General features: G+C 45.1%; 1 protein-coding gene across 6 annotated transcripts in view; it reads right to left on the reverse strand.

The window, feature by feature from the left end:
• STAT3 (signal transducer and activator of transcription 3) overlaps positions 1-14,360 on the reverse strand; it is a 97,143-nt gene that overhangs the window by 48,494 nt on the left and 34,289 nt on the right. For 4 of the 6 annotated variants that reach the window (XM_069751812.1, XM_069751814.1, XM_069751811.1 and 1 more), the window contains exon 2: positions 77-220. In XM_069751812.1, coding sequence (XP_069607913.1) covers positions 77-204 — 128 coding nt within the window. In that variant the 5' untranslated portion in view covers positions 205-220. Of the gene's footprint in view, positions 1-76; positions 221-5,565; positions 5,734-14,360 lie in introns of those variants that run through there. The other 2 variants (XM_069751813.1, XM_069751810.1) reach the window with 2 other exon arrangements.

Genomic DNA, 14,360 nt, shown 5'->3' on the forward strand with positions numbered 1-14,360 from the left:
TAAAACAAGTGTGCATGACTGGTAAGAGAAAGGTGTGTCAAAAAGCTCTAGCGGCTCCATCCAAACGCCATCTTACCAATCTTGGCTCTCAATCCATGGTGCAAGAAACTGGCGGAGCTCCATAGGAAAGCTGTCACTGTAGAGCTGGTGCAGCTGCTCCAGGTATCTGGTGTCCAGCTGTTGTAACTGGTTCCATTGCGTCATCTTGCAGCACGGAGCTCTAGAAAAAGGGGAGGTGAGGAAAATGGATCAGATCATCAGAACATGGAGAGCAAACTGTAACAAAGACAATGGATACCGCACAGTGATGGTCATAGCCACCATCTCCTTCCAACTAAACACTGGTGACGAATCCTAGAGATATGCCACCAACATCGTTGATGAGTCAACTCCATTAAAGGAAAAGTTTCATCCTCCTAAAAAGACTACTCCGGTGGAGATATACATTTAAAGAGTAACTGCTTTCAATTTTATTCCATAAGCCAAATAGTTACATGTGAAAATAAGCAACTTTGTAATATATCTTATCAGGGAAATCTGCTTCTATCTCCTCCTGGACTGAATTTACCCCTCTGAGTTCATGGGTGAAACCTGCATTCAGTGCGATCGCTCATATGTTCTCCTGAAACAGTTGCACTTCAAATCCACATGATGTCAAAAACTATAGAGACTCCTATTCATTTTATGTGATTTTTGAACTAGTCAATGTGAATTCAGGTCACAGCGCTGATGCCGCTCCACCCTCACTTCTGGGACATCACAGATCAGGGGGGTGAGGCTTGTTTCTGGCTCCTTATGCAGGACAGCCCCCTGACCAAGCTTGGCCTTTGGCTGAGGGTGTTATATGCTCTCCTATACGGTGGTGGCTCACATGCCACATAAGAGGCGAGAAGGAGCGCAGAATAAGAAGGTGTACTGTCATGGATTGTTTTAGACTCCTTTATAGCCATTTTGCAACACCTCTGGCTCCCTGCCCGCTTATCCTGCACACCCGCCACGCTTTAGGACATGTCACATACAGTTTGTGAAAAAGCTTGGAAAGTGTGCCGGGTAAGTAAGAAGGAAGACATGATGTGTCACAAAAGATGGAAAACAGTGGGTACAAACACAAAATGAGCCAAGACAGTAAACATTCTCATTCTGCGCTCCTTCTCAGCTCTTGTGAGACATTTGGGCCACAACTCTAAAGGACAGCAGAGAGAATGAGGGGAAAGATCAAACACACAGCCAAAAATTATGCTCGGTTAGGGCAAGAAGTAGACCATGCCCCTGATCTGTGAGGTGGGAGCATTCAGGAATAGTTGCTGTGACATGAAGTAGTTGTGAATTCATGAGAAGAGGCATATAAGAACAGTCAAAGGAATAGGAGTTGTGATGATTGATTGTGCTAGCCAGGGAGAGCTTAGATTAAAGGGAACCTGTCACCCCGTTTTTTCAGATAGAGATAAAAATACTGTTAAATAGGGCCTGCGCTGTGCGTTACAATAGTGTATGTAGTGTACCCTTATTCCCCACCTATGCTGCGAAATACATTACCAAAGTCGCCGTTTTCGCCTGTCAATCAGGCTGGTCAGGTCAGGTGTGCGTGGTGACATCGCTGTTTCTTCCCCAGCTTTCTGTTGGTGGCGTAGTGGTGTGCGCATGTCCAAGTGCCGAATCCACTGCGCGCACGTGAAGAAACAGCGTGCGATCTGCGCTATTACCTGGGGGGCGGCCCATTATCTGGGGGCGGCCATCTTCCTGGGGCCGCGCGTGCGCAGTTTGCATCTCGGCTTCGGGAAAATGGCCGCCGTGATCTCCATCTGCGCACGCGCGGCATCCCGCGGCCATTTTCCTGAAGCCCCATGCAGCAGAGCACTCCATCTGCGCACGCGCGGCCCCAGGAAGATGGCCGCCCACACCGATGACAAGGGTAATAGCGCAGATCGCGCGCTGTTTCTTCATGTGTGCGCAGTGGATTCGGCACTTGGACATGCGCACACCACTACGCCACCAACGGAAAGCTGGGGAAGAAACAGCAATGTCACCACGCCCACCTGACCAGCCTGATTACCAAAGTCGCTGTTTTTGCCTGTCAATGTATTTCGCAGCATAGGTGGGGAATCATACTATACCGTCCGATGCCGGCTCCCCTGCTTTGATGCAGGGCTCCGCGGTGAGCCCGCACCAAAGCCGGGACATGTCAGCTGTTTTGAACAGCTGACATGTGCCCGTAATAGGCGTGGGCAGAATCGCGATCTGCCCGCACCTATTAACTAGTTAAATGCCGCTGTCAAACGCAGACAGCGGCATTTAACTACCGCTTCCGGCCGGGCGGCCGGAAATGACGTCATCGCCGACCCCCGTCACATGATCGGGGGTCGGCGATGCTTGTATATTGTAACCATAGAGGTCCTTGAGACCTCTATGGTTACTGATTGCCCGTCGCTGTGAGCGCCACCCTGTGGTCGGCGCTCACAGCACACGTGCAATTCTGCTACATAGCAGCGATCAGCAGATCGCTGCTATGTAGCAGAGCCGATCGGGTTGTGCCTGCTTCTAGCCTCTCATGGAGGCTATTGAAGCATGGCAAAAGTTAAAAAAAATAGTTAAAAAAAATGTGGAAAAAAAAAAAAAAAGTTTAAATCACCCCCCTTTCGCCCCAATCAAAATAAATCAATAAAAAAAAATATCAAATCTACGCATATTTGGTATCGCCGCGCTCAGAATCGCCCGATCAAATAAAAAAAAAGTATTAACCTGATCGCTAAACAGCGTAGCGGGAAAAAAACTCGAAACGCCAGAATTACGTTTTTTTGGTCACCGCGACATTGCATTAAAATGCAATAACGGGCGATCAAAAGAACGTATCTGCACCGAAATGCTATCATTAAAAACGTCATCTCGGCACGCAAAAAATAAGCCCTCAACCGACCCCAGATGATGAAAAATGGAGACGCTACGAGTATCGGAAAATGGCGCAATTTTTTTTTTTTTTTAGCAAAGTTTGGAATTTTTTTTCACCACTTAGATAAAAAAAATAACCTAGTCATGTTTGGTGTCTATGAACTCGTAATGACCTGGAGAATCATAATGGCAGGTCATTTTTAGCATTTAGTGAACCTAGCAAAAAAGCCAAACAAAAAACCAATGTGGGATTGCACTTTTTTTGCAATTTCACCGCACTTGGAATTTTTTTCCCGTTTTCTAGTACACGACATGCTAAAACCAATGATGTCGTTCAAAAGTACAACTCGTCCCGCAAAAAATAAGCCCTCACATGGCCAAATTGACAGAAAAATAAAAAAGTTATGGCTCTGGGAAGGAGGGGAGCGAAAAATGAACACGGAAAAACGAAAAATCCCCCGGTCATGAAGGGGTTAAAAACACAGAAGAAATACTTTATTTGAATAAAGACTTCCCCACACTACTAACCCCATCTGGGTTAGTGTGGGGTTGGGTAGCGAGGAAAACACTCATCAGGGCCACTAGCTCTCACTGAGCACAGGGTTGAGCCACTAGCTCTCATGAGTGTTGCCGTCAATACCTGGCACCTGTGAATAGCAGTACTTCACTGCTACTCACAGTCGTGGAAGCCGGGTGCAAGGAACATAGACTACATCGGAGGAGCTTCTTGGGAACATTTTTGATAAATTGTTGAAGGAGGGATAGTGTGAGGGAGCCTTTATTCTAATAAAGTATTTTTTTTTATGTATTTTGTTTTTTTTGGATTACTAGGTAAGTAATGGCGGTGTCCGATAGACCTCTCTCCATTAATAACCTCTGTGCTTGATGGCAGCTGACATCAAACCCCCAAAAAATATTACCTCGATTGTCACCACACCAGGGGGAGAAGAAAAAAAAAAAAAAAAAAAAAAAAAAAAAAAAAAAAAAAAAAAAAATCGGGAAGATTATAGATATTTACACAGATTCACACAAATGAAACCAGGTAGATGGGTAACCACCACATTTAACTTAATGAAACCCTTCCTTATAATTGACAAACTAATTATTCATTTATATTGGCATACGGTAAGATAATTAAAGCAGACCATGCTGCCATCTCCATTAATGAGACAACCCCACCACATAGAATGGCCGGCAATGCTGCTGGGGTAGAATTTTTGTTTTCGCACGGTTTGTGTTTCACTTCACCATTTGCAAAGATCTATTCGTGATAAGTATAAGATCTTCTTTAGACCCATTCCAGAAAGCTGAAAATTCTGTGCGGATCTATTTGATATCTGACATTTGAGCATTAGCTACAATTCTATCCAGTGGAAGGATACAGGGGTAGGTCAGGACTTAAGGTACCGTCACACTCAGCGACGCTGCAGCGATATAGACAACGAACCGATCGCTGGAGCGTCGCTGTTTAGGTCGCTGTAGAGACATCAAACACAGCAGCTCCAGAACGATGCAGGAGCGATCCAGTGACGTAACGGCGACTCACTTATGGTTCTCGCTGGTTGTTAGCTCCATGTAAAACATAGCTGGCATTGTTGCTTTTAATGTCAAACACGACGATACACGCCGACCTGAGGACCAAATAAAGTTCTGGACTTCTAGCTACGACCAGCGATGTCACAGCGGGATCAAGGTCGCTGCTGCGTGTCAAACACAATGAGATCGCTATCCAGGACGCTGCAACGTCACAGATCGCTGTCGTTCTTGTTGTAAAGTTGCTGAGTGTGAAGGTACCTTTACACATTGATGATCTATCTATAAGATAGGCCTTCATTATCAGATTGGGGTGACACTATTTTTGAATAGGAGAGGTTAGGTGCAGTGCCCAGCAGCTGCCACGAAATGTAAGGGGCGGCTGTGTTCCCCCTCTCCTGGTATCCGGAAATCTCTAAAGCAGATAACAGCTGATCACTGGAAGTGGCGCTGTCAGACCCACACTGACAACCTCTCTTGAGCAATCACACTTTTCTTTTCTGGGTGACTTTAATGAGATACAATTATCAACTTTGGGTACATACTTACATGCAAAGCTAATACATTGGGCTGATTGGTGATTGTTCTCACAAAGTAACATTTTATATAAATAAATAAAAAATAGGAATGGTATAGTATTCAGTGTAGAGTGATCATTCAATAGGAGCTAGAGCATGTTTTTTTATTTTTATTTTTTGCATTTTAACCAAAAAGAATATGAATAGCCCAAGCTGTGGCACATGAACCTACACGTTGAGACATACACAATCACAGGCGGATTTTGGTCACTGTCAACACGTGTGATATATTTATACAAATATTCTCCTGCTTCCCCCACTCCAGTGCCACCATAAGGTGAATTTTGTGTTGGATCCTCCCGGGCTGGTCTACTAAACAAGTGGAGGACCAGGACTATAAATACAGCCAGGCAAACACCGCTACTTTTCCATAGTGCACCCTGAGCCACTTATCCACAAGAAATTGTGACTAAACTGCTAGAAAGCAGCTTTTACTTTATTCAGCCTAAGTACCGGTAATATCCTACAACAGACGGACGTAAACTGGTAGAAGTGAAGAACTGTTTATTCTCTTCGGGGCCCCGAAGAGACATAACAAGAGGCACAATTATCATAGACCACAGCTTACCAACAGCGTCCCGGACCACCGGCTGTGAGCCTTGGCGTGCACTTGATCTCCAGTGACTATGCCCAGGATGTGGTCTGCCCTCACATAGCAATAAGCGGAGAGGACAATAGCCGCTGCTGTGTGCCGTGCACAGACTGGGTGTAGGCAGAACAGAAAGCAGGGAGCTGTGTGGTCCTGGTTCCAGATTTAACCAAGTTCAGAGGCTTCCAGTAAGAGGGAAGGAGGAGTCTACCAGTAATCCATGTACACATACATACTGGATGACAATGCTGCTTAGCTGGAAAATACTAAATTACCGACACCAAATACCTAGACAGATTCTTTCTGTACTTACAGCAAGAAGTAAAAGAAAAAAATACAAGGAGCACAAGCAAATAAACCACCTAACAGAGCAACGCAAAGCACAAACGCCTTACACTACTCCTACACGTTACACTTCTAAGTAGACGTTAAGGCTCTACGACTGGACGTCTTTTCCTGCACTTCCCAATAGCAATCCGACCACTAATCTGCTGCTCAGCCTGAATATCACAAAACTGACAACTGTAGGGTACATAAAATATGGAAAAAAGGATTTAGGGAACATACTGTATTTTCTGGCGTATAAGACTACTTTTTAACCCTTGAAAATCTTCTCAAAAGTCGGGTATCGTCTTATACGCCAGGTGTCGTCTTAGGCTATGTGCACACTTTGCAGATTCCACTGCGGATTTTTCCGCAGCGGAATTGCAAAATCCGCAGTGAAAACCCATCGCGGTTTTTACTGCGGATTTATCGCGGTTTTTACTGCGTTTTCTTCTGCGGATTTTCAACTGCAGTTTTCTATTGGAGCAGCTGAAAATCCGCAGAAAAGAAGTGACATGCTGCGGAATGTAATCCGCAGCGTTTCCGCGCGGATTTTTCTGCAGCATGTGCACAGCGTTTTTTGTTTCCCATAGGTTTACATTGAAATGTAAACTCATGGGAAACTGCTGCGGATCCGCAGCGGTCAAATCCGCTGCGGATCCGCAGCAAAATCCGCAAAGTGTGAATATAGCCATATAGGGCAGGTGCGGAGTAATCTGCGGTCGTGGCATATTGTGGGAGGAGCGACCCCAATGACAAGGAGAGGGGGCGCCTCACCTGGAAGGTGTAAGTGAAGCAGAGAAGGAGATAATAGGATACAAGGGTGAGCCAGATTAGTGACAGGAGTGTTTTTCTAGGCACAGCACCGCTCTCTCTCTCTCTCTCTCTTATTTGCATAACCCTGGCATCTCAGACGCTGACAGTTTGCTTCACTTACACCTTCCTGGTGAGGCGCTCCCTCACCTCGTCATCGGGACCACTCCCCCCCACTATATACTTCAACCGCAGATTGCTCCGCACCCACCCTGTAAGACTACACCCAGCATATAAGACAACCCCTGACTTTTGAGAAGATTTTATATTTTAACTGGAAAAGTCGGGTATCGTCTTATACGCCAGGTGTCGTCTTATAGGGCAGGTGCGGAGTAATCTGCGGTCATGGCATATTGTGGGGGGAGCGACCCCAATGACGAGGTGAGGGGGCACCTCACCGGGAAGGTGTAAGTGAAGCAGAGGCAGAGAAGGAGATAATAGGATACAAGGGCGAGCCAGATTAGTGACAGAGGAGTGTTTTTCTAGGCACAGCACCGCTCTCTCTCCCTCTTATTTGCATAACCCTGGCATCTCAGACGCTGACAGTTTGCTTCACTTACACCTTCCTGGTGAGGAGCTCCCTCACCTCGTCATCGGGATCACTCCCCCCCCCCCCCCCCCACTATATACATCGACGGCAGATTGCTCCGCACCCACCCTATAAGACTACACCCAGCATATAAGACAACCCCCGACTTTTGAGAAGATTTTATATTTTAACTGGAAAAGTTGGGAGTCGTCTTATACGCCGGAAAATACGGTACAGATAGATAGATAGATAGATAGATAGATATTTTTTTTATATATATGTTTTAACACACGAAAAGAGGGGCATTTACAGCAGCAGAAGTACAGAGTCTGTAGTAGGATGGGACGCTGCAAGGTAACACCAGTCATTATCATCTATGAAGTACTGAAGGGACGGTTAAAGGGAACCTGTCGCCACGTTTCTACATATGCAGGAAGCTGGATAGGTGCTCGATCCCCAATGCATTGACCCGCACGAGTCAACTTCCAGTCTGATTTGCATTACTCATGACTGCCATGTCAGATCTCTACAAAAAAATATGTCATTTTGTATTGGGGGATAAGTGCCTATACATCGACTACTTCCATATATGAAAGTACTTGCCCTTTAAAGGTATAACTAGAAAGTGTCTGACACCACAGAAAGCATGACTGGTGCAGAATTTGGGCACCTCTTATTTGAGTTCTGGACCATCACAAACAATATCACACAACTATGATGCATTAATAATCTAAGCTTTATCTAGGTAATCAGGTAGCAGAGACCGGGGTCCATCTTTAAAGAGAATCTGTCAGCAGGATTTCGTCACCCCTGCCCCCAGACCATTTATATCCACATGTAGCTCTTTCAAAGACAAGTCCAGCACTAATGTGACCTATCCAGCCCCTTCCTCTGTCCCTGAGAAATCGGTGTTTGAATGGATATGCAAATGGAGCTGAAGTGCTCCCATGTGCTGAAAGCACTTTATTCTTAAGGCCCCTTCACATTAAGCGACGCTGCAGCGATACCGACAACGATCCGGATCGCTGCAGCGTCGCTGTTTGGTCGCTGGAGAGCTGTCACACAGACCGCTCTCCAGCGACCAACGATGCCGGTAACCAGGGTAAACATCGGGTAACTAAGCGCAGGGCCGCGCTTAGTAACCCGATGTTTACCCTGGATACCATGCTAAAAGTAAAAAAAAACAAACACTAGATACTTACCTACCGCCGTCTGTCCTCCAGCGCTGCGCTCTGCTTCTCTGCTCTCCTTCTGTACTGTCTGTGAGCCGGAAAGCAGAGCGGTGACGTCACCGCTCTGCTTTCCGGCTCACAGACAGTACAGGAGGAGTGCAGAGCACAGCGCTGGAGGACAGACAGCGGTAGGTAAGTATCTAGTGTTTGTTTTTTTTTACTTTTAGCATGGTATCCAGGGTAAAAATCGGGTTACTAAGCGCGGCCCTGCGCTTAGTTACCCGATGTTTACCCTGGTTACCAGTGAAGACATCGCTGGATCGGTGTCACACACGCCGATCCAGCGATGTCTCCAGGGAGTCCAGCGACGAAATAAAGTTCTGGACTTTATTCAGCGACCAACGATCTCCCAGCAGGGGCCTGATCGTTGGTCGCTGTCACACAGAACGATTTCATTAACGATATCGTTGCTACGTCACAAATAGCAACGATATCGTTAACAATATCGTTATGTGTGAAGGTACCTTTAGTCGCATATCCATTCAAACACTGATCTCTTAGTAATGGAGGAGCAAATATAAAAGGTATTGTTGGACTGGTCATAGAAAGAGCTACATGGGAATACAACTAGTTTGGGAGGGAAAATCCAGCCGATAAGATTCATTTTAAAATGAATCGGTCACCAGAAAAAATGCTATTAACCTGCAGATATGGGATTAATCTGTATGTTAATAACAAACAGGCTCTCCATGCATGTGCTGTGACACAGCCGCGACACCGATCATCTGATCGACCGGCGTGATCCAGGAAGCCAGATTCCATATAGCTAGCCGAATAAGACGGAACCCGAGCAAATTCGCTCAACTCTAGTTAGGAATGGTGAAGTTTCTAGTCCCGAGATCTCGGGAGACGAGATCTGAATCTGAGCCTGCGCCGCCCCCAGCGGCCATTTTCCCGCAGGCCACCGCATCGCAGCAATGGAGCTGCTGGGGCCTCCGGGCTTTGAGGAAATGGAATACACCGGAGGAGCCCCGACTCTGCACGAAGATACGCTGCCCCACAGCACAGCACCCACGCGGCACAAAGAAGAGCAGCCGCCGCCGCTCCCAGCACAGAGACCCCACGCTGCAGCTACAATGAGGTAATGGGGGATACTCCACTCACACTTTCTTGTGAGACGCCCCCTCTTCGTCATCGGGACCACTCCCCCCCAAAAGGCAGATTAGTCACCGGCCCTATAAGACGACCCCAAACTTTTAAGAAGATTTTATATTTTAACTGGAAAAGTGGGGGGGGCTCTTATACGCTGGAAAATACGGTGTGTGTGTGTGTATATATATATATGTATATATCACCAAAAGTTTGGACACACCTTCTCATTGTACATTTACACTGAAGGCATCAAAGCTATGAATTAACACATGTGGAATTATATACTTAACAAAAAGTGTGAAGCAACTGAGAATATGTCTTATACTCTAGGTTTTTCAAAGTAGCCACCTTTTGCTTTGATGACTGCTTTGCACACTCTTGGCATTCTCTTGGTGAGCTTCAAGAGGTAGTCACCGGGAATGGTTTTCACTTTACAGGTGTGCCCTGTCAGGTTTAATAAGTGGGATTTCTTGCCTTATAAATGGTGTTGGGACCATCAGTTGTGTTGAGCAGAAGTCTGGTGGATACACAGCTGATAGTCCTACTGAATAGCCTGTTAGAATTTGTATTATGGCAAGAAAAAAGCAGCTAAGTAAAGAAAAACGAGTGGCCATCATTACTTTAAGAAATGAAGATCAGTCAGTCCGAAAAATTGTGAACATTTTGAAAGTGTCCCGAAGTGCAGTTGCAAAAACCATCAAGCGCTACAAAGAAACTGGCTCACATGAGGACCGCCCCAGGAAAGGAAGACCAAGAGTCATCTCTCCTTCTGAGAATAAGTTTATACAAGTCAGCAGCCTCAGAAAATCGCAGGTTAACAGCAGCTCAGATTAGAGACCAGGTCAATGCCACACAGAGTTCTTGCAGCAGACACATCTCTACAACAACTGTTAAGAGGAGACTTTGTGCAGCAGGCCTTTGTGGTAAAATAGCTGCTAGGAAAACACTGCTAAGGACAGGCAACAAGCACAAGAGACTTGTTTGGGCTAAAGAACACAAGGAATGGACATTAGACCAGTGGAAATCTGTGCTTTGGTCTGATGAGTCCAAATTTGAGATCTTTGGTTCCAACAACCGTGTCTTTGTGCGATGCAGAAAAGGTGAACGGATGGACTCTACATGCCTGGTTCACACCGTGAAGCATGGAGGAGGAGGTGTAATGGTGTGGAGGTGCTTTGCTGGTGACACTGTTGCGGATGTATTAAAAATTGAAGGCATACTGAACCAGCATGGCTACCACAGCATCTTGCAGCAGCATGCTATTCCATCCGGTTTGCGTTTAGTTGGACCATCATTTATTTTTCAACAGGACAATGACCCAAAACACCTCCAGGCTATGTAAGGGCTATTTGACCAAGAAGGAGAGTGATGGGGTGCTACGCCAGATGACCTGGCCTCCACAGTCACCAGACCTGAACCAAATCGAGATGGTTTGGGGTGAGCTGGACCGCAGAGTGAAGGCAAAAGGGTCAACAAGTGCTAAGCATCTCTGGGAACTCCTTCAAGATTATTGGAAGACCATACCCGGTGACTACCTCTTGAAGCTCATCAAAGCAAAAGGTGGCTACTTTGAAGAACCTAGAATATAAGACATATTTTCAGTTTCACACTTTTTTGTTCAGTATATCACTCCACATGTGTTAATTCATAGCTTTGATGCCTTCAGTGTGAATTTACAAAATTTCATAGTCATGAAAATACAGAAAACTCTTTAAATGAGAATGCGTTGCCAAACTGTGTGTGTGTATATATGTGTATATGTGTATGTATGTGTGTGTGTGTGTGTGTGTGTGTGTGTGTGTGTGTGTGTGTGTGTGTGTGTGTGTGTGTGTGTGTGTGTGTGTGTGTGTGTGTGTGTGTGTGTGTATGTATATACAGTGGGGCAAAAAAGTATTTAGTCAGTCAGCAATAGTGCAAGTTCCACCACTTAAAAAGATGAGAGGCGTCTGTAATTTACATCATAGGTAGACCTCAACTATGGGAGACAAACTGAGAAAAAAAAAATCCAGAAAATCACATTGTCTGTTTTTTTAACATTTTATTTGCATATTATGGTGGAAAATAAGTATTTGGTCAGAAACAAAATTTCATCTCAATACTTTGTAATATATCCTTTGTTGGCAATAACAGAGGTCAAACGTTTTCTGTAAGTCTTTACAAGGTTGCCACACACTGTTGTTGGTATGTTGGCCCATTCCTCCATGCAGATCTCCTCTAGAGCAGTGATGTTTTTGGCTTTTCGCTTGGCAACACGGACTTTCAACTCCCTCCAAAGGTTTTCTATAGGGTTGAGATCTGGAGACTGGCTAGGCCACTCCAGGACCTTGAAATGCTTCTTACGAAGCCACTCCTTCGTTGCCCTGGCGGTGTGCTTTGGATCATTCTCATGTTGAAAGACCCAGCCACATTTCATCTTCAATGCCCTTGCTGATGGAAGGAGGTTTGCACTCAAAATCTCACGATACATGGCCCCATTCATTCTTTCATGTACCCGGATCAGTCGTCCTGGCCCCTTTGCAGAGAAACAGCCCCAAAGCATGATGTTTCCACCACCATGCTTTACAGTAGGTATGGTGTTTGATGGATGCAACTCAGTATTCTTTTTCCTCCAAACACGACAAGTTGTGTTTCTACCAAACAGTTCCAGTTTGGTTTCATCAGACCATAGGACATTCCCCCAAAACTCCTCTGGATCATCCAAATGCTCTCTAGCAAACTTCAGACGGGCCCGGACATGTACTGGCTTAAGCAGTGGGACACGTCTGGCACTGCAGGATCTGAGTCCATGGTGGCGTAGTGTGTTACTTATGGTAGGCCTTGGTACATTGGTCCCAGCTCTCTGCAGTTCATTCACTAGGTCCCCCCGCGTGGTTCTGGGATTTTTGCTCACCGTTCTTGTGATCATTCTGACCCCACGGGGTGGGATTTTGCGTGGAGCCCCAGATCGAGGAAGATTATCAGTGGTCTTGTATGTCTTCCATTTTCTAATTATTGCTCCCACTGTTGATTTCTTCACTCCAAGCTGGTTGGCTATTCCAGATTCAGTCTTCCCAGCCTGGTGCAGGGCTACAATTTTGTTTCTGGTGTCCTTTGGCAGCTCTTTGGTCTTCACCATAGTGGAGTTTGGAGTCAGACTGTTTGAGGGTGTGCACAGGTGTCTTTTTATACTGATAACAAGTTTAAACAGCTGCCATTACTACAGGTAATGAGTGGAGGAAAGAGGAGACTCTTAAAGAAGAAGTTACAGGTCTGTGAGAGCCAGAAATCTTGATTGTTTGTTTCTGACCAAATACTTATTTTCCACCATAATATGCAAATAAAATGTTAAAAAAACAGACAATGTGATTTTCTGGATTTTTTTTTTCTCAGTTTGTCTCCCATAGTTGAGGTCTACCTATGATGTAAATTACAGACGCCTCTCATCTTTTTAAGTGGTGGAACTTGCACCATTGCTGACTGACTAAATACTTTTTTGCCCCACTGATATAGATATATATATATATATATCTATATATATATATATATATATCTAGAGATATATATATATATATATATATATATATATATATATATATATATATATATATATATATATATATATATATATATATATAGATAGAGATATAGATATAGATATAGATATATATACATACACACATATACATATACACACTATCCACTATCTTTTGCTAGTACCTCCTCCTCTCACCTGCCCCTTACTGTTGGGGTTCCTCAAGGATCAGTCCTAGGCTCCCTCCTCTTCTCGTTGTATACAGTCCCTATCAGTAGATTGGGTTTCCAGTACCATCTCTACGCTGATGACACCCAATTATACACTTCTTTTTCCTGATATCACGCCTGCCTTTTTAGAAAACACTAGTGACTGTCTTACCACTGTCTCTAACATCATGTCCTCCCTCTATTTGAAACTGATCCTGTCAAAAACTTGTGTTCTCTCCCTCTACTAACCGACCTAGGCCTGACATTGCCATCTCCTTTTGTGCTTCCACCATTACTCCCAAGCAACATGCCCGCTGCCTTGGGGGTCATACTTTATTCCAAGCTTTCATTCACTCCCCACATCCAATCACTGGCTCGCTCTTTCTGCATCTCAAAAACATTTCTAGAATTCGCCCTTTTCTTACTTTCGACTCTGCAAAAACTCTTACTGTTTCACTTATTCATTCTCGTCTGGACTATTGTAGCTCTCTACTAATCGCCCTCCCTCTTACCAAACTCCCCTCTCTAATCTGTCCTGAATGCTGCAGCCAGGATCATACTCCTCACCAACCGTTACACCAATGCTTCTACCTTGTGCCAGTCATTAAACTGGTTACCCATCCACTCCAGAATCCAGTACAAAGCTACTACCCTCATCCACAAAGCGCTCCATGGCTCAGCACCACTCTACATCTGCTCCCTGGTCTCAGTCTACCACCCTACCCATGCTCTCAGTTCTGCTAATGACCTGAGGTTAGCATCCTCAATAATCAAAACCTCCCACTCCCGTCTCCAACACTTTTCACGTGCTGCACCAATTCTTTGGAATGCACTATCCAGGTTAATACGATTAATCCCCACAGTTTTAAGTGTGCCCTAAAAATGCATTTGTTCAGACTGGCCTACCGCCTCAACGCATTAACCTAATTATCCCTGTGTTGCCCATTCAAAAAACTCAAACCATAATCAGGTTCCTCGCATCATGTTCTCATACACTTTATGCAGTTAAAGGGAACCGGTCACCCCCAAAATCGAAGAGGAGCTAAGCTCACCAGCATCAGGGG

The sequence above is a fragment of the Ranitomeya imitator genome, chromosome 2 (genome assembly GCF_032444005.1).
Source record: "Ranitomeya imitator isolate aRanImi1 chromosome 2, aRanImi1.pri, whole genome shotgun sequence".
In the NCBI taxonomy this organism is placed as follows: domain Eukaryota; kingdom Metazoa; phylum Chordata; class Amphibia; order Anura; family Dendrobatidae; genus Ranitomeya; species Ranitomeya imitator.